Source organism: Hemitrygon akajei, chromosome 11 (genome assembly GCF_048418815.1).
Source record: "Hemitrygon akajei chromosome 11, sHemAka1.3, whole genome shotgun sequence".
Lineage (NCBI taxonomy): Eukaryota > Metazoa > Chordata > Chondrichthyes > Myliobatiformes > Dasyatidae > Hemitrygon > Hemitrygon akajei.
In genome coordinates, this window is record NC_133134.1 from 33,815,293 (window position 1) to 33,842,582 (window position 27,290).

A 27,290-nucleotide genomic window follows, 5' to 3' on the forward strand; every position below is an offset into this window, starting at 1 on the left:
CCAATCATGTGGCTGCAACTCAATGCACAAAAACACGCAAACATGGTCAAGAAATTCATTTCTTGCTCAGAACAAACATCAGAATGGGGAAGAAATGCGATTCGAGAGGCTTTGACTGTGGAATGATTATTTGCCAGAAGGGGTGGTTTGAGTATCTCGGAAACTGCTGATCTCCTGAGATTTTCATGCACAGCAGTCTCTGGAGCTTACAGAGAATGGTGCAAAATACAATTTTAAAAATCCAGTGAGCCTCAGTTTTGTGGGTGAAAATACCTTGTTAATGAGACAGGTCAGAGGGGAATGGCTAGACTGGTTCAAGCTTAGAGGAAGGCGTGATTAACTTAAATAACCACATGTTACAACAGTGGTATGCAGAAGAGCATTTCTAAACGCACAGCACGTCAAACCTTGAAGTGGAAGTCTACAGCAGCAGAAGCCCATGAACATATTAAGTCACGTTGTTTAATTAACAGCTGTGGGAAATGGCTCAGCCCTGTTAAAGAGAGGAGATCAAAGAGAGCAGGAGCAAAGAGCGAAAGCAAAGAAATGAGGGAGGACAGGCAAACCAAGGCAGAATGATTAGGTCTGGTTTTAATGATCAAAAATTCAAAGTAAATTTATTATCAAAGTACATACTGTAAATGTCACCATATACAACCCCGAGATTTGTTTTCTTGTGGGCATACAGTAACAATAATAGCATCTGTGAAAGACCACAACCAACAGGGCAGACAACCAATGTGCAAAAGACAATAAACTGTGTAAATACAAAAACTACTAACAAAAATCGAGGACATGAGTGTGTTTCCTGTACTCCAGAATAGCTTAGTGAAGTGAAGATGAAACTTGTGTATGACCCTCAGCTGGGTCACAGGTCTGGTCCACAAACAGGGATCAGTCAGAAGCTAATGACTGAAATTTATGCCATAGAAGGCAGACAATAGTCATAAAATAAAATTCAAAGAGGAAACTGTGAGCGATTTATAAAATGTGGTGCTGATATTCCGGCAAAGTCCCTTTAAATCGTGCAGGATTCACCACTTTCAGAAACCGCTCCTCATTTTATTGCAAGGACATTATGAAGTTCATACGTTGCATATTTCTGATGTAACTTTTGGGTCATGGTTAAGGTTATTGGCGAAGAAATGAAAGGAAACTTCCTTGATGGAATATGTGGTTAGGATTAGGAAGCTTTCCCTGTCTGGTTACTCCATGTAGAATTAGCAGAGCACTGCAAAATGAGAATGGAAAAGGAGCGAAAAGGTCAGGGAAAGTTCCAGCAAGTGGGGTTGCTATTCAAGTGTGTTCGATCCGAGTTAATAGTCCAAATCTTCATTCATTGGTCTGCATGTCACTAACTTGGAAAGAAATGTCTATATGTTTTTCTTCTATGGAACTGAAGATGTATTTATTTTCCAAATTGATCACTATTTCAAGTTGTTTTATTTCACTCGAGAACTTCAAATGGTCACTTTCTTCTGTGAGTCATCCTTGTGCACCAAACTCCAATCCCCATACGAGGGGAATCCTGTGCACGTTTGAAGGGAAAAATTAGATCTTGTTGATTGGAATATTGGGCATTCCTGGAATAACCTGGTCAGCAGTGAACTTGATGGGTTTGCTGGTAATTTACGTATTTGTTCTTATGTTCATCCTTGTGCATCTCTTCACATCCTGCATGTCAGACTGTCCCAGCAATGTCAGCTCTCTACTCTATACCCCTCATTCTATAATTATCCCCACTGAAAATAATGGACCTTATCCTTCCCCCCAATACTATTAATAGATACCCCCAAACCTCCCCCATCGTAACTGTCCAACAGTTCTTCTTCCACTTCATTACCTCTATCCCTCTCTCTCCTTCCAACATACCTGGCTCCTGGGTTTTGCACTCATCCTTCAGTTACAGGTTATGATACTGAATTCAGTTCTAAAATGAACATCACGTGATCTGCTGCTCCTGAGACCTCGAGCCTTTAGATAGAATGAAACCAATTGCAGACCTTCTGCAACCAGATTAGTAATATTCCATCACGGTACTGGCCATCTTGCACATGACATCAGAGTGCACCCGGATTTCTAGGCAATAATAACCACACAACAGACCATCTGGACCTTTAAGTCCATTCTAACTCCTTGCAAGGAGAATGCTATCATTCTATAACCCTACTCTCTCCTCTAGGTAGGCCTTTTTTTCTATGAAGAACTAATCCAACTGCATATTGAAAGCAATTTTAAAAATCTGAAGAAGGAAATCAGCATGTCAAGCAGCATTGGTAAGAGGAAAGGAATCATTGACAATTTAGGTCGAAAATCAACATCAAGTTTTGTTTGTTGCTCTATGATCCAGCATTTGCAATCTCTTGTGTCTCTGAGTCTCCATTTTGAAAGCCACAATTGAATCTACAACCTCCTACCCTTTTAGACAATGCACTCCACACTAACCACTAATTGCCCAAACAGTTTTTTTCAAGTTTTAAAAAAAATTCTTAACCCATTCAACTTGGATCTTTGCCCTTTGTTTCTGGCTCTTCTCCAAGAATGAACACTTCCTCTCCATTCACATATCACACTTACTCTCAGTCTTCTCTGGTTCAAGGAAGCAGTCAAATTTCTCTAAATTTTTCCTGAGAAATTCCCCCATTTCTGGAGACATCTTAGTAAATATTTTCTGCATGCTGTCCAAGGTTTTCCCATCCTTCCTATAATACACTGACCATAAGTGGATTAAATACTCTGATCATCACCAACCAGTTTGAAAAAGGTTCATCAAGACTCCAATGCTTTTTTCATTACATCCATCAATTCATGAAACTTTTTCCATTTGCTTTTCTAACCTGTCAAGCCACTTTCAAATATCTAACTACATAAGCATGCTGAATCACAAACAAGAGAAAATTTGGAGATGATGGAAATCAGAGTAACACACACAAAAAGCTGGGAGAACTCAGCAGGCCAGGCAGCATCTATGGAAAAGAGTAAACAGTTGACGTTTTAGGCTGAAACCCTTCATCGCTCATCGGGACAGAAATGCTGAATCTTAATTTTCTTGTATTCCCTTGAGGTAAAGAAGCCTTACAAGCATAAAGGCTGGAGTTTGTTGTTTATGTCAGTAGTTCCATGCAAAACTGTCCATATTTATTTCTATAAATTCAGAAGTACTTAGCAAAAGCCCAAATCTTTTGACCAAGCTTTGCTGACAATATCATGATTTCCCCTAGGATTCAATTCCATTAGCCTCATCAACTACTTTTATCACCTCGTTTTAGTTCTTATACAAACTCCTGTTGGTTTCCATTAATTTATCTATTCTCATCCAAGTGACTGCTAATTCTGGTCTTAATTGCACTTCTGCAGACTTCCTCATTATGAAGGTTAAACTGGCTGGCGATAGTTGTTGAGATTACCTTTTGGAGCTGTGTGTGAAAGTATTGCTGCACTGCAGTACTGAGTGAGTGCATGGCTAAACTGAAAATCATGTGAACATAAGGGAAAGTATAATACATAGTATGCTTAAAAGAAAACTTCCATTCTGCTTCCTTAAAGCACCATTCTGTTTCCTCAACCTTTTCTTCAAATCTGACTTTTTGTTACCACATTCGAATGGTCTCCAATGTATTTCTTTCAAGAGGCTATGTTCTCCCACCACTTCCCCTTTCAAGGATACATTTTGTTGAGACTAAATACACCCCATTATAGTGAGATTATAGTGAGAAACCAAAGTCTGAGAGATTTGTTTCAGAAGATCAAAACAATTTAACATTGGAAGGATGTTCAAAGTATTAGTTGGGATTCAGCAGTACAATTTCTTATCCTTTTTGAAACAAATATAAGGTTAATAATTTAAATCTAATCTTAGGAGCAACCATTCCAATTGAAAACAACCTACCATGTCTCCTAAGGGCTTATGAAATGGTGCAGTTAAATGAAACGTTCTCAGAAATGAATATGCAGTGGATGAATCTTATCATGTGTCTTCTTCATCCGTAAAATAATGCTTTCAGTCTTAATGCAGCTATGCAAGGAATCCCACCGCCAAGCAAATCTTTCCCTCTTCCCCCCCCCCCCCCCACCACTTTCTGCTTTCTACAGGGATTGCTCCCTACGTGACACCCTTGTCCACTCGGCCCTTCCACTGATCTCCCTCCTGGCACTTATCCTTACAAGCAGAACAAGTGCTTCACCTGCTCTTACACCTCCTCCCTCACTACCATTCAGGGCCCAAACGGTCCTTCCAGGTGACGTGACACTTCACCTGTGAGTCTGTTGGGGTCATCTACTGTGTCCATTGGTCCCAGGGTGGCCTCCTATATGTTGGTGAGACCCGGCGTAGATTGGGAGACCGCTTCGCCGAGCACCTACACTCCATCCGCCAGAAGTGGAATCTCCCAGTGACCACCCATTTTAATTCCACTTCCCATTCCCTTTCCGACATGTCCATCCACAGCCTCCTCCACTGTCGTGATGAGGCCACACTCAGGTTGGAGGAACAACACCTTGTATTCCATTTGGGTAGCAAATGAACATCGATTTCTCGAACTTCCACTTCTTGAACTAAATACCTCTTTAAAGTCCCCCCTCAACCTTCTACTCTCCAAAGAATAAAGTCCTAACTTGTTCAACCTTTCCCTGTAACTTAGGTGCTGAAACCTAGGTAACATTCTAGTAAATCTTCTCTGTACTCTCTCTATTTTGTTGACATCTTTCCTATAATTCGGTGACCAGAACTGTACTCAATACTCCAAATTCGGCCTTACCAATGACTTGTATAATTTTAACATTACATCCCAACTCCTATACTCAATGCTCTGATTTATAAAGGCCAACATACCAAAAGCTTTCTTCACCACCCTATCCACATGAGATTCCACCTTCAGGTAACTATGCACCATTATTCCTAGATCACTCTGTTCTACTGCACTCTTCAATGCCCTACCATTTACCATGTAGGTCCTATTTGGATTATTCCTACCAAAATGTAGCACCTCACATTTATCAGCATTAAACTCCATCTGCCATCGCTCACCCCACTCTTTTAACTGGCCTAAATCTCTCTGCAAACTTTGAAAACCTAGCTCATTATCCACAATGCCACCTACCTTAGTATCATCTGCATACTTACTAATCCAATTTACCACCCCATCATCCAGATCATTAATGTATATGACAAACAACATTGGACCCAGTACAGATCCCTGAGGCACACCACTAGTCACCGGCCTCCAACCTGACAAACAGTTATCCACCACTATTCTCTGGCATCTCTCATCCAGCCACTGTTGAATCCATTTTACTATTTCAATATTAATACCTGAACCTTAATGACTGAACCTTCCTAACTAACCTTCCGTGCGGAACCTTGTCAAAGGCCTTACTGACGTCCATATAGATAACATCCACTACTTTACCCTCGTCAACTTTCCTCGTAACCTCTTCAAAAAATTCAATAAGATTTGTCAAACATGACCTTCCATGCACAAATCCATGTTGACTGTTCCTAATCAGACCCTGTCTATCCAGATAATTATATATATATCATCTCTAAGAATACTTTCCATTAATTTACCCACCATTGATATAGCATGCTAAGTTTGAAATATTTATTTCACTACACATTTGTAGCCTTATGTAGAATCAATGGTTGACAAGGAGGTGCATAATATATTATATCTGCATATATTTCCATCATCATTTGATCTTACTATTGCTATTAAAAGTTATTCACATTTCATTCCAATGCTCTTTGCACTGACGGATTGCTTCTAAATTAGCCCAAATAAGTGAAGATAGATATGCAACTTGAGATAACGTGAATTATCAGAAATAATCAGCATTTAACTGAATGATTCAACTTTCTTTAACAACAAGCTTTCAGCAAATTTTGTGCATTGATTTAACCTGCACTATCTATGGTTAAAAGTTGCCATGCAGGCCAGATAATTGCATATTTCAAATAAATTTCAATCTTCCCATGTCCTAATTCTCACTTTATAATGTGGCATTATGGAAAAGAATTTTTGGCTTACTAGTTAAAATTGATGCAGAGAAATTCAGCTTTCTGGGATTCTGCTAATATAATGTTTTATGCCATATTTCTTAATAATCACATTTATATGCTGATCTAAAAAGGAACTCTTTAAATTGTCTCAGAAAATCCTAATGCACCTTCAAGCACTGATTTGTAAAGTATTAAAGTATCAAGTGAAATAATCAATTCTTTGTATTGTTTAAATTATCTATTTTCCTCCACTGCAGGCAGGCAGAAGATAGTTAATCTATGATCAGCTCACTCTGCTTTTGTAAATTTCTGCCTATCTAAACAGTTTAGTTTGACTGTGACATTGCAGTTTGCAATTAAAATCTAACTTCACTTAAAGAGATGTACTCGTTTGTTAGCTGTGTGTCCTCAGATTATAATGGATATAATTGTTTTCAATGTGTAGTGTGGATTAAAATAATACCCAAGCAAAGCTAATTGTGGCACCTCAATGACATTGAATTGGGTTGGGACCAAATTTTGGGGTCAGAAATTTGTTTTGCCAATTGCCTTTTTATCTGTTAACTATATTTTACCAACTTTTTGTCAGCTTGTGTTGGTGACACTCAAGAAGGTGATGGAGTATCACATGCATGGGGTAGAGTGGGGAGGAAAGGGGTGCAAGCTCACTTCCTTGAGTCTTCATCACTTCTCTCAGCAAACCATTGAAAGGCATAGCATTGGCTTGAATGTAGAGACCTGCCTCATTCTTTGTTGTAAGGAAATATGGAAAATCTTGATCAACAACTGATCCACTGATAAAATAAAAATTGTGCGGAATGTCTGAAGGTAGGAACAAATGGAGGCAGAAAGCTATAATTTATCCTCATAAGATCAACTGAATTCACGGTACAATGTTAAATCTCCATATGCTCTTTCAATAGATGCACTGTGAAAAATACAACAAGCTGTCACATCAGGAGCACAGGCTTTCCTGTATCCATAAAGATATCATTCTGCCTTACATAGGCAAAGTATACCTTTTGATACCTTAGTACGACATATCTTGACATGGTCATTGTGACATATTTGATAATAAATCAAGTTTTTTTTTGTTGATATTGTTGTCATGATTTGTATAATGAAAAGTATAAGCATATTTTTGGACTTTGTTGATTGAAGCAAATATCTGTGTGGGCACAATGTTGGTGGTGCTTCAATGAAACTAGAAATTCATAGGACCATCACACACAAAACACTGGATGATCTCATCAGGCCAGGCAGCATCTACAGAAAAAAGTACGTCAACGTTTTGGGCCAAGATGTCAACTGTACTTTTTTCCATAGATGCTGCCTGGCCTTCTGAGATCCTCCAGTGTTTTGTGTGTGTTACTCAGATTTCCAGCATCTGCAGACTCTCTCTTATTCATATGACCATGTTTTCTAGATGAATTATCTTATGTATTTCTTTACTTGCAAGGTAAACAGTTAAACAGGTCACCACAATATGTCAGTTTCTTGTTGGTCTAATATTAATAGACAATAGACAGTAGGTGCAAGAGTAGGCCATTCAGCCCTTCTAGCCAGCACCGCCATTCACTGTCATCATGGCTGATCATACACAATCAGTACCCCGTTCCTGCCCTCTCCCCATATCCCTTGACCCCGCTATCTACAAGAGCTCTATCTAACTCTCTCTTGAATGCATCCAGAGACTTGGCCTCCACTGCCTTCTGGGGCAGAGCATTCCACATATCCACCCCTCTCTGGGTGAAAAAGTTTTTCCGCATCTCTGTTCTAAATGGCCTACCTCTTATTCTTAAACTGTGGCCTCTGGTTCTGGACTCACCCATCAGCGGGACATGCTTCCTGCCTCCAGCGTGTCCAATCCCTTAATAATCTTATATGTTTCAATCAGATACCCTCTCATCCTTCTAAATTCCAGTGTATACAAGCCTAGTCGCTCCAATCTTTCAACATATGACAGTCCCGCCATTCCGGGAATTAACCTTGTGAACCTACACTGCACTCCCAAAAATAGCAAGAATGTCCTTCCTCAAATTTGGAGACCAAAACTGCACACAATACTCCAGGTGGGGTCTCATCAGGGCCCTGTACAGCTGCAGAAGGAACTCTTTACTCCTATACTCAATCCCTCTTGTTATAAAGGCCAGCATGCCATTAGCTTTCTTCACTGCCTGCTGTACCTGCATGCTTGGTTTCATTGACTGATGTACAAGAACACCTAGATCTCATTGTACTTCCCCTTTTCCTAACTTGACTCCATTTAGATAGTAATCTGCCTTCCTGTTCTTGCCACCAAAGTGGATAACCTCACATTTATCCACATTAAACTGCATCTGCCATACATTTGCCCACTCACCCAACCTGTGCAAGTCACCCTGCATTCTCATAACATCCTCCTGACATTTCACACTGCCACCCAGCTTTGTGTCATCAGCAAATTTGCTAATGTTACTTTTAATCCCTTCATCTAAATCATTAATGTATATTGTAAACAGCTGTGGTCCCAGCACCGAACCTTGTGGAACCTCACTGGTCACAGCCTGCCATTCCGAAAGGGACCCGTTAATCGCTACTCTTTGTTTCCTGTCAGCCAGCCAATTTTCATTCCATGTCAGTACTCTGCCCCCAATACCATGTGCCCTAATTTTGCCCACTAATCTCCTATGTGGGACTTTATCAAAAGCTTTCTGGAAGTCCAGGTACTCTACATCCACTGGCTCTCCCTTGTCCATTTTCATAGTTACATCCTCAAAAAACTCCAGAAGATTAGTCAAGCATGATTTTCCCTTCATAAATCCATTCCGACTCGGACTGATCTTTCTACTGCTATCCAAATGTGTTGTAATTTCCTCTTTTATAATTGACTCCAGCATCTTACCCACCACTGATGTCAGGCTAACCGGTCTACAATTCCCTGTTTTCTCTCTCACTCCTTTCTTGAAAAGTGGGACAACATTAGCCACCCTCCAATCAGCAGGAACTGTTCCTGAATCTATAGAACATTGGAAAATGATTACCAATGCATCCACGATTTCTAGAGCCACTTCTTTAAGTACCCTGGGATGCAGACCATCAGGTCCCGGGGACTTATCAGCCTTCAGACTCAACAGTCTATCCAACACTGTTTCTTGCCTCATATAAATTTTCTTCAGTTCATCCTTTACCTTAGTTCCTTTGACCACTATTACATCTGGGAGATTGTTTGTGTCTTCCCTAGTGAAGACAGATCCAAAGTACCTGTTCAACTCGTCTGCCATTTTCTTGTTCCCCATGATAAATTCACCCGTTTCTGTCTTCAATAGCCCAATTTTGGTCTTAACTATTTTTTTGCTATTCACATACCTAAAGAAGCTTTTCCTATCCTCTTTTATATTCCTGGCTAGTTTACCTTCGTACCTCATTTTTTTCTTGGCGTATTGCCTTTTTTGTTATCTTCTGTTGCTCTTTAAAAGCTTCCCAGTCCTCTGGTTTCCCGCTCATCTTTGCTATGTTATACTTCTTCTCTTTCATTTTTATACTGCCCTTTACTTCCCTTGTCAGCCATGGCCATCCCTTACTTCCCTTAGGATCTTTCTTCCTCTTTGGAATGAACCGATCCTGCACCTTCTGCATTATTCCCAGAAATACCTGCCATTTTTGTTCCACTGTCTTCCCTGCTAGGGTATTGTTCCATTGAACTTTGTCCAGCTCCTCCCTCATAGCTCCATAGTTCCCTTTGTTCAACTGTAATACTGACGCATCCGATTTTCCCTTCTCCTTCTCAAATTGTAGGTTAAAACATATCATAATATGGTCACTACCCCCTAATGGTTCCTTTACCTCAAGGTCCCTGATCAAATCCAGTTCATTGCACAACACTAAATCAAGAATTGCCTTCTCCCTGGTAGGCTCCAGTACAGCTGTTCTAAGAATCCATCTTGGAGGCACTCCACAAACTCCCTTTCTTGGGGTCCAGTACCATTCTGATTCTCCCAGTCTACCTGCATGTTGAAATCCCCCATAACAACTGTATCATTACCAAAAACTAATGCATTTATAATAAAAATTTCATTAGTAAAAGATTGAAATTTATTATAGAATAAAAATAATATGTCTCTTTGGCTCAAATCACACATGGTCTGTCCAGCTCCATTTTGAATGCTACCAAGCATATCACAACTATAGAGGGTCAGACTGACTGCAATGTGTTTTGAGTAACATGCTAAGAGCACTGGTACTCAAAGTTGCCCATTTCTTCAGGGAGAATCTGGCTGTCAAACATAAACTTAAAGTCAAACTTTCTGGGTGGTATCACTTTATTGCCAGTAATAAAGCCAGTGGTAACTTGAGGTTACCTTGAAGTAACAACACATAAAGAAGGCACACTTGTTCTGATCGGTGTTGGAGAAACACCTAATATAGTTACACACACCTGACTCAAGAATGTGAAAATCATTATGGTGCAATTTGTGTGCAGAAGATGAGCCATGGTTCTTCAACCTTTATATTCTTGTCACAATCTATTTTTTAACAAAAGGTACAATCTTGTAATAAAGTACGTGTTGGCTATAACCTGAAATGCCAAAACATGGTTCGGTCATAAAGACAAAAGTGATATTCAAACTCCAATTCACAATCAATAGATTTTCCTGTATTAATGAATTCAGCCAATATTAATTAACTAATAAATACCAAAATAAAATGCAGACAACCCAGAAATATTGTGGCTCTAACTTGTGGACACAAAAGTAGAAAATTGGCACTTACTGTGGCTGTTCCGGACACGGTTTGTGCATTTGTGTCAGTACCGCTCTGTTCTGAGTGTGTCTGGGCAGTAGGGTACATGTTTAACGTGTGCTCAGGAACTGTGGTCTGGCCTGTGTAGTCCGGGGCTGGATGGGGATGTGGAGCTGTGTATTCTGTTGGGATCCCATTCTGAGGTGGAGCAAACTGAGCTGACGCATAAGGCTGCGCCATAGTGTCAGGGGGTGCTGTGGCTTCCTGGTTACCCTGTGGATCAGAGGAAAGAATAAAATGAACAGAATTAAAGACAGGGAAAACTCATTTCCAGGTGTAGTTCACATGCTAATTTCTCACATTTGTCTTTTCCCTCAGCCATGAAACAGCTGTTGTGTGGACCCTGCAGACTCTAATTAACATCATCAATGCTTTCAATCCAGCCCCCACCCCTAATTAATATTCATGCTTTCACACTTTGTGATAATTACTACCAACATTTAATTAGAAGCACTAAATTCTCACACATTACCTCGGCACCCACAGCATCATGCAGCTGAAAACTCAAATGTTTAGTACAAATGTGAAACTGTTTATAGTGTGATGTCTCAGCAGCATCTGACACTGTGGGGTTTGTTATTGAAGTCATCAGGTTTTTTTTAAGCTGCTTTGGGGCTTGGAATCCCTTATAAAGTAGTTGTTGGCAGCAGAGGAGAAGAACAAAGGGTGGCAGACTGTCAGGCTTTGCTAAATGTGCTGGCCCAAATCTAATGAAAACCACATTTAGCTCGAAAATATGCTTTACGTGGCGCAGTTAAAAATACAGTTTATTGCTTTCAGCTTGAAGGCGAGCAATCATATAACTAAAAACGAGGCTAATCATATCGAAGTCTATGCAGACCTAACATTTTTTTTCAAAAACCCTTTTAAGTTATCAGTCTGACACAGCTCTGAAGGCTTCATAAAACTCTTCTGCCACATAAAAGGTCTAAGTGGCCGATCTTCAAAAAAGTGATTCAGAGCTTCCTTTGCTTTCTGCAGTCAATTATGTTGGATTTTTGTGACAATCGGTAAGGACACAAGACACTTAGTGTCAGCATTCAAACACCAAGGATTTGCAGCTTACATTGAAAGGCTGCGAGGTTGATGTAAATTATATTAAATAAAACTACCATACCATCGGGAGAGCAATGTGGGCTCACGCGCGATAGCAGAATTCCCTTGTGTAGCAGTGAAATGAACAATAATCCAGCAACTCTGTAGAGCTTCCAGGAAAAACCTGCTGCCACGCTTGCATTACTGAGCCTTAATGGTATACTGTATTCTGTTATGCTGCTGAACACCAAGAGACCAAAAGCAGTACCACAGAATAACTGCTGCGCTTACAGTACGGACGATTCTCTCTTGTGCAGAGTCTCTCACACAGGACCTGCACTACTGGCACCAGTTTCACAATTCAGACACTCCCTGGTTTCCATCCCGCCTCAAATCTACAAGCTGAAGCAAAAGAAAACAGAAATAAAAATACCTGCTGCACCATCTTGCTCTCTTTTTCCTCCATAAACTTATAAGCTGCAATACTAGGCCCTAAAGCATCTGCCAAAAGCAAACATTAATTATGGATGAAGGCGTGTGTGAGCATGTGTATGTTGGGGAGGGGGTGTGGGTGGGTGGTGAACTTCTGCATTGTTTTTGACCTCCCACTCAACATCTGACTACTCCCAAACCTGAAACATATGGGTCTTCCTGCCAGACTTTACCCTAGTTAATCACAAGAGGCCACTCCTCTGACAACTGCTACCAGATACAGTGCTCTAACAACTGCCAGACATTTTGATACAGTAACACAAAGCAGCGCGAGCTTCTGCATTCTTTGGCTGCCTTAACTGAGGCTTTAAGCAAAGAGTTTTTTTTCCATGTTTGATGTTATGGTCACATGCTTTCACACAAAATAAAGCAGAACGCTATTTCTGCTTCAAGCCACTTTAGATACAAATCTTATTAATGAAGAAATACAATGATCAAATGCAGACATGTCTGTAGCACTGCATTACCATAACTAATTTATCACACTTATAAGAGCGAGCAACTGTGGAAATATTTTCCAATGCAGCAATATACAGTAAACTGGTAGATTCTAGCCCTCCATCCTTCCTTATTTAAAAAAATACACATGGGTGGTGTGTAGAATGACAGAAAAGTTGCAGCATGGTGAAAGCCATTCAACCCATCAGTCCTATGCTGATTCGATACAAGAGCAATCATGTTGGACATATATCCATGCCTTCTCCTCAGAATCCTAGAAATTCTGTCGGTTCAGATACTTATTTATCTCCCCTTTGGACAACACAACTGAATCTACTTCTACTACTGTCCCTTGCTGAGAAATATCTTATTCCCCTCAAGCCACCTTTGATTCTTTTAACTTCATTCTACATTCCCTCTTTCTCGACCTCGCCTCCCAGGAGAACAGCTTTTCTCCACCTGCTCAGTCAATAACAATCATTCCTTTAAATACCTCTTTCAGATTCCCTTGCTATCAAAAGAACATTTCCAGCTTCTTAAGTGTATCCGCATCAGTAAGATTTTCGGCCCTGATTCATTCTCTTTGATCTTTCGGTACTCCCAAGAGAACCTTCAAACCTTTCCTAAACTGTGGTGTCCAGAACTGGACACAATGCTGCAATTACTTAAAAAAGCAATATTCTCAAATATGGAATTACTGAAAATTAAGATTTTCATCCTTATTTTTACATAGGAAAGATCACGGAAATTTGGGCTGCGGAAAGTTGGTTAGGAGATAGGAACTGAGGCAGGTCAACCAAGGGGCAGAGCAGAGGGACTAAGTGTCTTACTCCCCCTCCTTATTGTCTGATATTCTTATGTAGTCAATATCACACATAAGGATTTTTTAAAAATGCATAAATTTTATGAGCTGGGCAATCCTTTATATATCAGGGATACATGGCTAGCTACATGACAGATAAAGCTAGATCGTAATTGGAATCACCATAAGATAGATTTGCATGACCACTCACACTTTATGATCAAAATTGTAATACATTATGCTGCAAATTTAATTTATCATCTAGGAATGAAACAGTGGTTGACTCTCTTTGTATTAATTTCTTCATGTTTTTTTTCTCTCTCTCTCCTTTGAAAATATCAGTTGAAACTGTTGCATCATTCATTCATGATTCCAAACATCAATAATATGAATCTTTTGCATAGCCTTAATGTATGGTAATAACATTTTGATTTCCTGACTATGATGGAGACTGGATCAGTAGCTCCTGTACTAAATAATGCAAAGTCCATCAATGCATTGACTGAGTTCCCTTCACCAGCTTGGTTGTAAAGGGATCAGCTTTGCTTCCAAAGAAGCTTCTTTAAGTCTTTGATACCAGCAGAAATAGCCAGTTATGCAGCCACAACACAAAAATGAATGAACACTGCCTTGACAGACTAATAAAGAGACAGAACATGTAAACTGAAAAATAACCACAATAGGCAGAAAAGTAGTTTAAGTGCAGCTGAAAGCCTTGAGTCCTTAATTTACGGAACATTTTCAAGTTTAGATAAAATAGCCAATTGCACAGATATATCCAAAGTAATTTCAATTAAAAATAGATCGGTTGCACAATAATTGAATTGGAATATGAGAAATAGAATCAGGAGTGGATCAAATGGCCCCTCATCCCTGCTCTGCCTGTCATGGCTGAACTTACACCTCAGTGCAATGCTCCCATATTCGAGTCTGTCGGTCTCTGAGCAACATTGTAACCGATTGAGTTCCTACAAACTATATTTTAATTCCCTAGTTACACAGTTGAACTTTAATATACACTCAGTGGCCACTTTATTAGGTTCAGGAGTGGAACCCAGTGTGGTCCTCTGCTGCGTCGATGTGCTGTGCATTCAGAGCTGCTCTTCTGCACATCACTGCTGTAACGCATAGTTTTTTGAATTACTGTTTGCTTCCTGTCAGCTTGAACCCATCTGGCCATTATCACTCACAGAACTGCCATTCACTGAATTTATTTTTTTTGTTTTTTGCACCATTCTCTGTAAATTCTAGAGAGTGCTATGCGTGGAAGATCCAGGAGAACATCAGTTTCTGAGATACTCCAATCATCCCATCTAGCACCAACAATCATTCCACAGTCAAAGTCACTCAGATCACATTTCTTCCCCATTCTGATGTTTGGCCTGAACAACAAATGAACCTCTTGACCATGCTTGCATGCTTTTATGAAATGAATTGCTGCCCCATGATTTGCTAATCAGATATTTGCATTAACCAGCAGGTGTGCCGATGTACGTAACAAAGTGGCCACTGAGTGTGTATCTTTGGATTGTTCATCCATCGCTTCAGATTATAGTCCTGCATTTTAACCACTACACTACCACTTACAGACATTTACACTACACGTCGCATCCACAAAGCAAACAGTATTATGAAGGACCCCATGCACCCCTCATACAAACTCTTCTCCCTCCTGCCATCTGGGAAAAGGCACCGAAGCATTTGGGCTCTCACGACCAGACTGTGTAACAGTTTCTTCCCCCAAGCTATCAGACTCCTTGATACCCAGAGTCTGGACTGATACCAACTTATTGCCCTCTACTCTGCCTATTGTCTTGTTTATTACTTATTGTAATGCCTGCACTGTTTTGAGTACTTTACGCAGACCTAGGTAGGTCTGCAGTCTAGTGTAGTTTTTTTCTGTGTTGTTTTTACGTAGTTCAGTGTAGTTTTTGTATTGTTTCATGTAGCACCTTGGTCCTGAAAAAACGTTGTCTCATTTTTATTGTGTACTGTACCAGCAGTTATGGTTGAAATGACAACAAAAAGTGACTTGACTTGACTTAAATTTCAATCAATAAAACATGGTACGAAATATCAAATAAGAGATTTCATTCCTTTATCTGATTTTCTAATTTCTTACTGTTATTAGCAGCTTACACATCATCCCATTCTACATTAGCAGAGAAATTCTGAGCGAATCCATTCATTCAAATGCCTCTTCTCTCTGGGTGAAGGCCATTACATAGCCAAAGGATAGATCTTGCAACATGGTCAATCATGAAACCGTGTGCTATATTGCTGTAGGAGCAAAATACTAATTAAATGCTGTTTGAGTTCATTACTAACAAGGTGACAATTGGTTTCATTTTTTGAGGCTGTTTAATTTGTAACTTTAATTAAGTTAGTTTGCAGCGAGAGTCATTTTCTTAAGTCTGTATGACAAATCTTTTATGACCCACATGATTTCATATAATGCTAAAGTGGTTCACTCATCCATTTTCCCATACCTGTGAATCACTTTTATACCTTACAGATTTCTCAGACTTCTACAGTACCTTACCCCGTGGCACAGATGTTGAAGCAGCTGTCTCACAGCTCCAGCAGCCTGGGTTCACCTTGCACCTTACCGTCTACCTGCACTATACTGTTACACTTTATTCTGCACTCTGTCATTGTCTTACCCTGAGCAACCTCAATGTGCTGTCGCATTGATTTGATCCAAATGAATAGTATGCAAATAAAAGATTTTTTTATTTGAACTGTAACTTGGTACATGTGTCTATGGTAAACAAATTTACCAAATTTCCAGTCATGATTTCCTAACCCTACCCAGCAATGCAGTCTGTGGTTTTCTCTCACACTCCAAAGATGTATGCACTGATAGGTCAGATGGCCACTGTAAGTGATCTCAAGTGTGCAAAGGGTTGCAGAATCTGGAGGTGTCAATCTGGAGGTTCATCAAACTGAGTGCCTGACCATGCATACGGAAAGGCCTGTTCCCTTACCGTTTTACTAAAGATGTCTTGAGCATGGTTCCATTTGAGAGGGATCACACATCATTACCTCCAATACTTGTTGCAGCACAAAGTTTGACATCTGTCCCTGGATATCTATCTAGGAATTGCTGTAAATTATTTTTTAAAAAGATGCTTTATAAAGGAACTGGATTAAGGGCTTTGTGCTTTATGTCTGATTTATCTCCGCTTTGTTGCTAAGATTAAACACCTAGCCCATTAAATATAATTTAACTTTGGCTAGATCTGGTTTGAATAGTCTCTGTTGAAGGTACTGGTCTTCTAATGTAATACCGGTGTATGTTTCTGTTTCTGCCAGGATCAAAAGACACAATAATGTATTGTAGATTTTATGTTACAGCCAGCCAATGACATTGATACAGTTGGTTTTAATTAAGTTTTCTTCTATATAATAATGTTATGCTGTATACAGAAATGAAGTTGAGGCCAGAAAAATTATATATAATTTCAATCTCCCAACATATATGCAGTGAAGATCCTAACTGTCACAATATCTTTTATGATTCCAAAGACTTACAGACCCCAGTCAGTTCGGATTGGCAACAACATCTCTTCCACAATCTCCATCAGCATATGTGCACAACAGGGATGTGTGCCTAGTTCCCAGCTCTACTCACTTTATACTTATGTCTGTGCAGATAAGCATAGCCGTAATGCCGTATTTATTTGCAGATAACATCACTGTCATTGGCTGAATCAAATGTTGTGATGAATCAGCACATCGGAGCGAAATTGAAAATCTGGCTAAGTAGTGCCACAGCAACAATCTCTCACTCAGTGTCACTGAGACCAAGGAGCTTATTGTTAACTTCAGGGGGAGGAAACCGGAGATCCATGAGCCAGTCCTCTGAGAGATCAGAGGTGGAGAGGGTCAGTAACTTTAAAATCATCTGTGCTTTCATTTCAGAGGATCTGTCCTGAGTCCAGCACGTAAGTGCCATTACATTAAAGGCACTATAGTGCCTCTACTTTCTGAGAAATTTGGAAAGATTCAGCATGTCATCTAAAACTTTGACAGACATCTACAGATGTGTGTTGGAGAGTATGTTGACTGGTTTCATCACGGTCTGGTAAGAAAACACAAATGCCCTTATATGGATAAGCCGACAAAATGTAGCAGATACAGCCCAGTCCATCACAGGTAAAGCCCACCTCATCACTGAGCACAACTACATGGAACATTCTCACAGGAAAGCAGCATCTATCATCAAGGACAACCCCTCCCCTTAGGACCCACACCACCAGGTTCAGAAACAGTTATTACTCCTAAACCATCAGGCTCTTGACCAGAAGGGATAACTTCACTCAACTCTATGGACTCAATTTCAAGGACTCTTCATCTTATCTTCTTAATATTTATTGCGTATTTGTTTATTTGCTTACTTTGAACTTCAAACATATAAATTTTACATGCATTAAAAATTATGTTTCCTCATGGACAAAATGTAGATATCACATGCCAATCTTCATTCCTGGCATTTTTGCCCCACATCCAATCATCTTGTTATTGATCAGACACTCGCCCATCAGCTTGCAAGATTTTACAATCTGCATACTTATTCAAGTTTAACAGATACAGTTAATTGGCTATAAACTTGCATCTGTGAACCATCATCATATTTTTTGCTACATTAAAGATATGATATGGATATAAGTATTTTTAAAAATTATCTCACTCATAGAATTAAAGAAAGTTATGATGCAAGAGGCAGCTATTGGCTCATTGTACTAATGCTAGCTAATAAAGAAATATATGGGCCAATCCCACTTCTCTTAAATGATGGCCTTTTAGGCTATGATGCATCAAGACCTCATTCAGGCACTTTTCCATGTGAGGTTTTCTATCTTTGCCACCCTTTTATGTTGTAAATTCCAGATGATTTATGTATTTATTCCCTCAATTCCTATTAATCCTTTTTATCGTCTTAAAGAGATGCCCAGTACTTATTGATTTCTCTGATAAACGAAATAGGAATGGTCTTTTCACCCTGTCTGGTTCTGTCAAGGCTTTAAACATCTCAATTAAATTAACCCTCAGCCAATCTGACCTTTATCCAGTTTAGAAGTGCACATTTGCTTTTTGCTTTCAAGCTCTATCAGTAACTGCAGCAGTTATAGATGATTGTATAGGAAATTAAGAGAAGAGATGTAATAACCATAAAGACAAAATTACTTGTATTAAAGCAGGTAATTTTAGGAGAAGGACCTCATTCCAGTTGTGATGCTAAACTACTCTAACACAAAGCACATGTCAGCATGTCTGGGTCAAAGCCTCAGAGGTGACCAGCTGTTAGAACTAGCCACAAGTTTTCTTCCCCAATTTAAACCCTGCTTCCACAACTCCCCTGGCAGGTATCTTTTGGTTAATTTACTCCAGTATTTCACAAGCTGTTTCATGTTCCACAGTTGTTGTACACCAATGTTTCAGTGCAATCTGTCTTAGATTATCCATCAAATACCCAGGAGTTTGGAAAATATTTGGACATCTACCATCTGCAAGAGTGCAATTTACCAACATTTTATGGCTGAAATTGCAGCTACATTTATATGGACACTGTCAGCAAAATATTAAAATTCCATCCCTATTATTCCATTCTCAAAGCTGTGCAAACGTAGCCTGAGTTTACATTGGATCCCATTTAAAGGTCCAGTTGATGCAGTATATTCTGACTGGTATAATAAACTATACTGAAATATTTTAAAGAATTAATTTTTGTAATTATTCTGAATTCATATTTATCATATTCCTCAGGTATAAGCATCATATTCTTAAGTTAGTTAAGAACACCAACTTAAACAAAGCAGCACATACCAGTGAGCAACAGAGAAAGACTGAGAGGGAAGAAACTGGAAAAGGTAGCAGAATTTAAAATGAGAGTTAGTTGCACCCTGACTTCATTTTTAAGATCAAGATACCAGCTTGGCATCGGTGACATTGTTAAGTGTTCCCTAGTTTCAGAAGAAGCTAGCACTCACTGGACATAGCAGATGATAATTGAGACCAAACGTATGTATACTTATTAAATGAGAGGTTACCTTTTGCCACAAAAGGTGGTGCAGGCTATTCTATAGGTTGGTCAGTTTTGTTGAAGAGAATGCTTAGTAGGACATTTGAAAGTTAAATTTTTTGGAAGTGTTGTATTCTACCGTGCCAACAGAGAGCAGAAAGCAAATTTTACTCCGATCCTGCTGTGTTTCCCGCAGAGTACTTAGCACATGGAAATGGATGGTGACAGGGAGAGACACCTTGCATGCACAGTGTGTGTTACAAAGCTACCAAGCATATGGTCAATGTATTTGGTGGAAAGTCCAAAGAGTAAACAAAAGTTGAGCACCCAGTCCAAAGATATAGATACAGTATAAAGTATTTAGATACAGTACAGTGTATTTAAGTTTAGTGACTTAACACATGTGGTTAATTTCATGAAGTATCTCTTCCATGTACTTCTAGCCTCACCTACTTTGATGTAAGTCACTTCCAATTACTCACCTAAAAACAATCTCTATGAGTAGCACTTAGATATAGCTTTCTAATTTCTACTACACAATCAAAAATGTATCACCTCGCCAACCTGAGGTTTACTTCTCAGTTTATAAACTGCCACTTATTCAACCATGTTAGGAACATCACTCAAACACATTTCATGTGACCAAAGAAATCATTTCTCCCTCATTCACCAGCAGCAACAGTAAACTGGCAGGAGTTAAGTTTGCTTCCAGTAGTTCATAGCCTTCAATGAAGATGCAGAACCAGTTGCTGTAGATAACACTGAGAGATAGTATATTTTACTCTTTCCTCTTATATCCACATTCACTTCATCCCATAATATTTTCTGATCTCCAGGCTGCACATGTTGAAAAGCTGCAGTTTTTACATCTCCAAAACCACCCTGCCCTGCCCTGTTCTGCCCATCCTGCTTCACAATCTCATTCATTTCTCCTTTTGGGATACAAAAGATGCAGGAGTCTTCCCACCACGATCCAAGACTCAGAACGTCAACTCAAATGCTGGCGCTGCATGAGTCAGAAGATAGCCTAGGGATAATATCTTGATGCAACATCCCACTGGGCGCAATTGCCAATGACAAGGGTGGTGCTATAGCTGTTGAATGCCGAAATGAGTACTTCAGTGGGAAATTGTGGGCAGGCACAATGAAATATTGTGTATTTTGGCTAGTCTGCCAGAAACTCAAATGCAACGTAAAGGAGTACAGAACGAGGTTATGATTGGGAAAGGAACTCCTAGCTTGCACATGGCTTTAGGTAAAGACAGGAACCCATTCCTTCCAACATAGCAAAGATGATGGCATGAGCTCAATGTAAAAGATAAAGATTTTCTTTATTTGTCATATGTACACCAAAACATGCAATGAAAAGTGTTGCTTATTTAAATCAAATGAGTGAGGATTGTGCTGGGCAGTCCACCAAAGTCACTACCCTTATGTCTACCATAAAACATGCCTGTTCTCTGATCCTAGCAATTTACTTGCAAACACTTCATCACTATGTGAGAAAATATCGTCAGCACTCTGCTGATATTTACAAGTAAATTGTTAAGGTCGAGAACAACTCAACCCAACCATCAACCATCAACCACCTGAACTATACATCTTCCAAATTACTTCAAACACGGCATGGCCTTAACTCACTAACCTGAATCATACATCTTCAGAATGTGGGAGGGAACTGGAGCACCCAAAGGAAACACACAATATCACGGAGATAACGTACAAACTCCTTATAGACAAGGGGAGGAGTCAAACCCCTCTCTTAGGCTGGCAAACCTTTATGCTACCATGGCTACACAGCTGCCTGCTCTGCATTAAATTTCAGTGTTTCTACTTCAACAATAGGAGATCCCAACCATCATGTAGCAGTACTGAAAATAAAGGCATCCATCATGATTTTGATACAATCATGATTTTGATACCAGTATTGAATGGGCCTTTAAACATGACTTTGCTGCCCAGATACCTGACTTCCAGTAGATTATTAGCATTGTTGATACAGTACCCTGGAGAAGCGGCAGTGACCTGTGGAATTCAAATGTTCTGCCCTCCTGAGGATGACATTTGGTTTCCAACCACCACCCTTCTCCTGGTCCTGCTATTACCATTTGTTAACCAGCCCAAAGCCATGAAACGTATGGTAAGAATACACAGTCTACACTTGGCTTTTCTTTCTCCAGAACATCTTCCAAAGACATCTTTAACCTCAATCACTCTCAGCCAGCACACTTCCCTGACCAACAACAGCCACTGGGAAAGCACAACTTAAGCACATAATGACAAGCCCATCAGCGTGATTTATTGATGTGTCTGTTTTATGGATGATTTTTTAAAATGATGTATGGTAGTCATTCGCAATATAAAAAGCATATGTGTTGTTTGACATTATCTGTGCTCTTGGCCTTTGAAATGCTAAGCTGATTAGGTCAGACAGGGTCTGTTGATTCTTGAGGGGATGCAACAGCATCAAACAATCTCTGACAGCACAGGTAGGAAGTGCCTTATCTTGACTCTGTCCTTTACGGTCTTCCTCTTCTCCCTCTTTCTCATGAGCATATTCTTTCTGCTGTCCAGATGCCAGTAAAGTCAAAGCCTGTTTTAGTGCCAAGTTGTATAAAATGCAATGATTTTCAACAAAAACGTTGACAGTCTTTGTCTACTGTATTGAAGGCCATTTACACAATTGTCCCAGCTGAATGATATTTCTTAGAATTATATGCATTTCACTGAGTAAGTACTAAGGTCTTTTTGAAGATAAGGTGGTAGTCAACGATCTGGTGTGGTGCCTCAAAATATGAGGGTTGACCAGATTACCTTGAGGTGGAATTTTCATAGCTTCTCCCTGTGTATTTCAGGTTCATCTGCAGAATCCTTAATGACAATGCACACTACCCTTATGTTTGATCTGCACCCCTATAGGTACCATCAATGACTGCCTTCAGAATCAGAGAGTTTATACTCCTGCCAAATCCTCTCCAAAGCAATGACAGCTGTGTTTACAAGAAGAGAATGAGATAGGCTTGGTTTTCTTAATGAAGAAAGCTTGAGGAACTCTCCAAATGTAGTGGTGCACCACAGATTTGGGAGTTTTTGCACGTGGTCACAGTTGGAACCTGAGGCAAAAAAATTCCAAGACCTTGACTACCACCAGCAAATGTTTGTTGTCCCTGCTCTGTAGTTACCGTCATCCCCACAGCAAGCAACAGAGCCTTATTCTGGTCCTATAGCTTATGGTCTAATTTACAGACAAGTGAGATGGAGTTGTAGAAAATCTCTGTGAAACTCTCATTCACTGAGATAGTGATAGGTCTTTCCATTGAGGGTCCTTCTCCCCCCAGGCCATCTTCCTTTTTCAGCAGGTTGAGGCCTTCTGTGAGCTTCTTCTTCTACCACGTCTTAGGCTCAGCTCCCAGCACAATGACCATTAGAGTCCCAGATCTGCACTGTAGAGCTGAAGACTCCAGTCAGGATTCTGATTGTTGATCTCAGTTCCTGAGATCTCTGGGGTCACTGCTTTTCCTGATCCCTGATGCCATATAGCAAGGTAACTGCTTCAATTCAGCCAAACACCCTTTAAATCACTCTTCCACAAACCTGCAAGTAACTGATAGCAATGGTATAGGGTGTTTTAGTGGATGGTGTTCCTAATTTAAGAAAGCACCAGTGAAGCTCGGCAACTACTTGCTGGTGGAGAAAGAAACAAAGAAAACAACTAAATGCTTTGATAATCATGTTTTTTTTCTGATGAAGAATCATTACAAACAATAGCCTGTAGCTTCCCTTTGAACTTGGAGGCGATTTAATGCAACAGAACTGAGCTGAGGCAAGGCATTGGAGGAGAAGTAGTGGGCGTGTCACCAAGAGCAAGCAAAGCCCTGAGGTTCAATGAATTTAAGGACCAGGCGAAATTTGAAAGGTCAGGTACAGACCAAATCGAGGTGGCGAGGTCTGAGCCTCCAAGCGTTCCAAAGTGACAAAACCCAATGTCTAGACGATGATTTCTGGGCTAAATTGGAAAGATCAGGGTGCCAGGACCTGAGGAGAGGGACGGGCCAGTGCAGCTCGCTGCTCTGTGCTAAACTGAGGCTGGGGCTTCATGTCTCTGGACGGGCTCATTCATGAACTTCAGTTCTGAACGCTATTAGCCTGCCTCTATTGTTTGCACAATTTGTTTTTTTCTTTCTGCACAGCCAGTGCTTGGCAATTTCTTAAATGGGTTCTTTTGGGTTTCTTTGTTTTGTAGCTGCCCGTATGGAGACAAATCTCAACATTCTATCATAACAAACCGCACTTTGAACTTGAAATTTGAAGCTAAATGCCAGCTTGCTAATGTGTAATTATTGCATAATATTAACTCCAATATCAAGGTCCAATGAGCAAGATGAGTATTAAATAAGTATAGTACAAATACTGGCCCTATTCTAGCATATGCATGATTTGAAACTTTGACGGAGCTATGAATATTACTGATTAACACAAGTCACGGTAAAATTAAAAGCTTGCAATTTGAACTGAAAGTTGAAAGCATACACACTTCCACAATCTATTCCATCAGTTGTGTTTTAAGGGGCAGAAAGGACTTTCATGTGGATCATGTACCCATCCATCTGGCCACGAGGTACAACATATGAAGTTGCTGTTATGAGGACTGTGAAGGGGGCCCTTTCGTTTCACTTGCAGAGCTCTCAATGACACAATGGCCTGTTTTTGGTAGGAGTTCTGGGCACATGAACTGTTCTGGTTAAGAATCAGTACTAGCAGCAACTTAATGGGAAATCAATCCTTCATTGCGTGTACTATTTTGGTCCTATTCCTGACCTACTTTTTGGCACAATCCAGGTGAAAGAGATGAGAATATCACTCCTGCTGAATTGTGATTCTACTTACCAGGGGCATGGTGAAGTTAGTCTTTAAATGAAGAAACATAGGATTATGAATCTATAATTTTATATACATCTATACCTAGCAGACAGAAACATTGTTATTATTGAATAAACTTTCTTCGAATAGAATAATAGTGTAACAACCAATAAAATACTGAGAAAAATATAAATATATATTTTGCTGAGAATTATTCCATTGTCAACCCCAAACAATTAAGCTGCATTTCTATGGAACTCAGAATACTGGAAGGTCAGAATGCTTGGCTCTAAAGAAATATATTTGATTGTCCTTTAACTTGAAAAGAAAATTGGGCAACTTCCCTTACAGAAGGAAATCCAACCTGCGTATCTTTTCAATGCTTGCTTTGTTCAAATGTCTGTTAAATTCTATCACAGAGAGTGAAAATTTTCAAAGACAAGCGTAGCATAGGATTTAGATTCTGTCACAGATCCCAGTCTGAATGCCAGTGGCACTGGGTGGCTTCACCATTTAGTTCCATTCCATACACTCCTGTATGTTTAAGGCACAAACACTGCACGACCCAATTTACTGACTACCATGAGCCCCGGTGGTTTGCAATCTAAACTTGGAATTGGAAACTAATTGATGCCCTCCCAATAAAATATAAAGTGGAAATTTTAAAAAAAATCATCTACTGAATATTAAGTAAATTTTATTCAAATTGATTTCCAGTTATCAATCCTGATATGAGGGAATTGATATGAAGAAAATTTGAGGAAATGGAATCTTAACTCATTGAAGGTTAAGAGAATAAGAAGTAATTCATCATGCTGTGCCCTACGACGTGGGTGATCGTGGTCTTTGACCATGATTCTTCTTGACAACTTTTTTTACAGAATTATTGATTGTCACACTGTATCTTTTGCTACACTTTATTCTATTTGAAGAAAGTTTATTCAATAATAGCAATTTTTCTTTCTGTTAGCTATAGATGCATATACAATTACAGATACATAATTCCATGTTTATTAGTTTAAGTACTAACTTCTTCTGGGCAGTATCTTTATAAGATGCATGACTCCAGCCATTATTAATCTTCTTCGGCCATCGTCTGCCTGGTGTCAGTGGTTGCATAACTAGGACTTAAGCTATACACAAGCACGAGGAAATCGGCAGATGCTGGAAATTCAGCAAACACACACAAAATGCTGGTGGAACGCAGCAGGCCAGGCAGCATCTATAGGAAGAAGTACAGTCGACGTACATCAGCTGCTCATACGACCATCCACCACCTGTTCCCATGGCTTCACATAACCCTGATTTGTTGGGGGGGGGGCGCATGCTAAGCAGGTGCTACACCTTGCCCAAGGATAATCCGCAGGCTAGCGGAGGGAAGGAGTGCCTTACACCTCCTTTGGTAGAGATGTATCTCCACACCACCACACATTCTCCGCCCCGCTATCCAAGAAATAATTAGAGGGATTGAAATGGAGGATGCTTAGAAGCATTTTTCACTTGTATTTCAGAATAGGGGCTTCTCCATTTAAATAGAGATGAGGAGGAATACCTTCTCCTGGGGGTTGTACATCTTTGGAATCCTCTACTCCAGAGAGTTGTGAAGGATGAACAGTTGAATATATTCAAGGCAGAGATGGACTTTGGTCTAGAGTCATTAATGTAATGGGGAACAGGCAGGAAGAGTAGAACCAAGGCCATGACTTTCCATGATCTTATATAAGAGAGCCGCAGATATGAGGGGAATTATGGCCTACTCCCGCTTCTATTTCCAGTGTTCTTAGACCTTGAAAGCAGATCAGAGAAATGCTTCAGAGAATGAAAATCATCAGCCTCTCTCTGTAAACTATACTGCAGTCAAATCACTGTTGGTGCTTTGAATTCTTTAATCACATTTCCAATCTAATGTATCAACTTTCAACGTGATGTAGGGCAGTGCAGCTGTTAATGCACCAGATACTTTCTCACCTCAGGGGCTGGAGTTCAAAGTCAAGGCTTGGTGATGGGATATGAGAATACTCCTTTTTTTTATTCAAACCCTGATTTGATCTTTAAGCAAAGTATTCTTTTGAGAAGTCAGAACTAAACGCAGCCAGAAAGATCTACTGAAACAGAATAATTATAGACCTGTTTTGCTCAATATATTCAGTTAAGGTTTCTGCAGACAATTATTTAGTTTTCGGTTAATTTACATTATTATCTAAAATCAGAATTTATGCACTAAGCTTCTAATGTGACCCCACCCTATTTGTAAAAGTCTATTTATCTTTAATGTGATGTTTTCTTTAAAGTAAATGTAAAATTAGTTAAAATTAGATTGTAAACTTAAATGAGGGCACTCATGTGTAAACATAGAAACAAATTATATCTGGCAGTGGAGCTCTGAGCTGTCAGTAGGCACCTGTGTAAATGAGCTCAGATCAGAACGGCCTTAATTGGTATTTAATTGCTGTCTCTCTGGTAGAAGTCAGAAATGTATCCAATGCAAGTATTGATATAGTTGGGTTTGCTTTTAAATCTGAGGCTGTAGCACATCGTTGGGGTAATGGACAAGCAGATTTATTTTGCATTCTTATAATACTATGCCTGAGGTTGACACAATGTGATAGAAATTTTGACTTCCGTGTTTCTAAAAATGACCCAACAATTATATAAAACACTTCCAATGTGCATACTGGTACCAACATATCAACTTGATATTTGTGAAATATTGCTTCACTCTATTGATTATTGTTCCTATTAATATTCCAAGACCTAGAGACATGATATTTATTGTATTATCGTATATGAATCATTGCATAATGTATGACTCATTTTGTAAAACATTAACCACTAGGTTGCTTATGCAACTCTTAAAA

At 39.6% G+C, this 27,290-nt stretch overlaps 1 protein-coding gene across 26 annotated transcripts in view; it reads right to left on the reverse strand.

Annotated features, from left to right (window-relative positions):
- The window catches only part of rbfox1 (RNA binding fox-1 homolog 1), a 1,531,532-nt gene that overhangs the window by 284,121 nt on the left and 1,220,121 nt on the right, over positions 1–27,290 (reverse strand). For 22 of the 26 annotated variants that reach the window (XM_073060602.1, XM_073060601.1, XM_073060611.1 and 19 more), the window contains one exon: positions 10,751–10,993. In XM_073060602.1, coding sequence (XP_072916703.1) covers positions 10,751–10,993 — 243 coding nt within the window. Of the gene's footprint in view, positions 1–10,750; positions 10,994–11,252; positions 11,380–11,897; positions 12,015–12,248; positions 12,369–27,290 lie in introns of those variants that run through there. The other 4 variants (XM_073060607.1, XM_073060604.1, XM_073060606.1 and 1 more) reach the window with 3 other exon arrangements.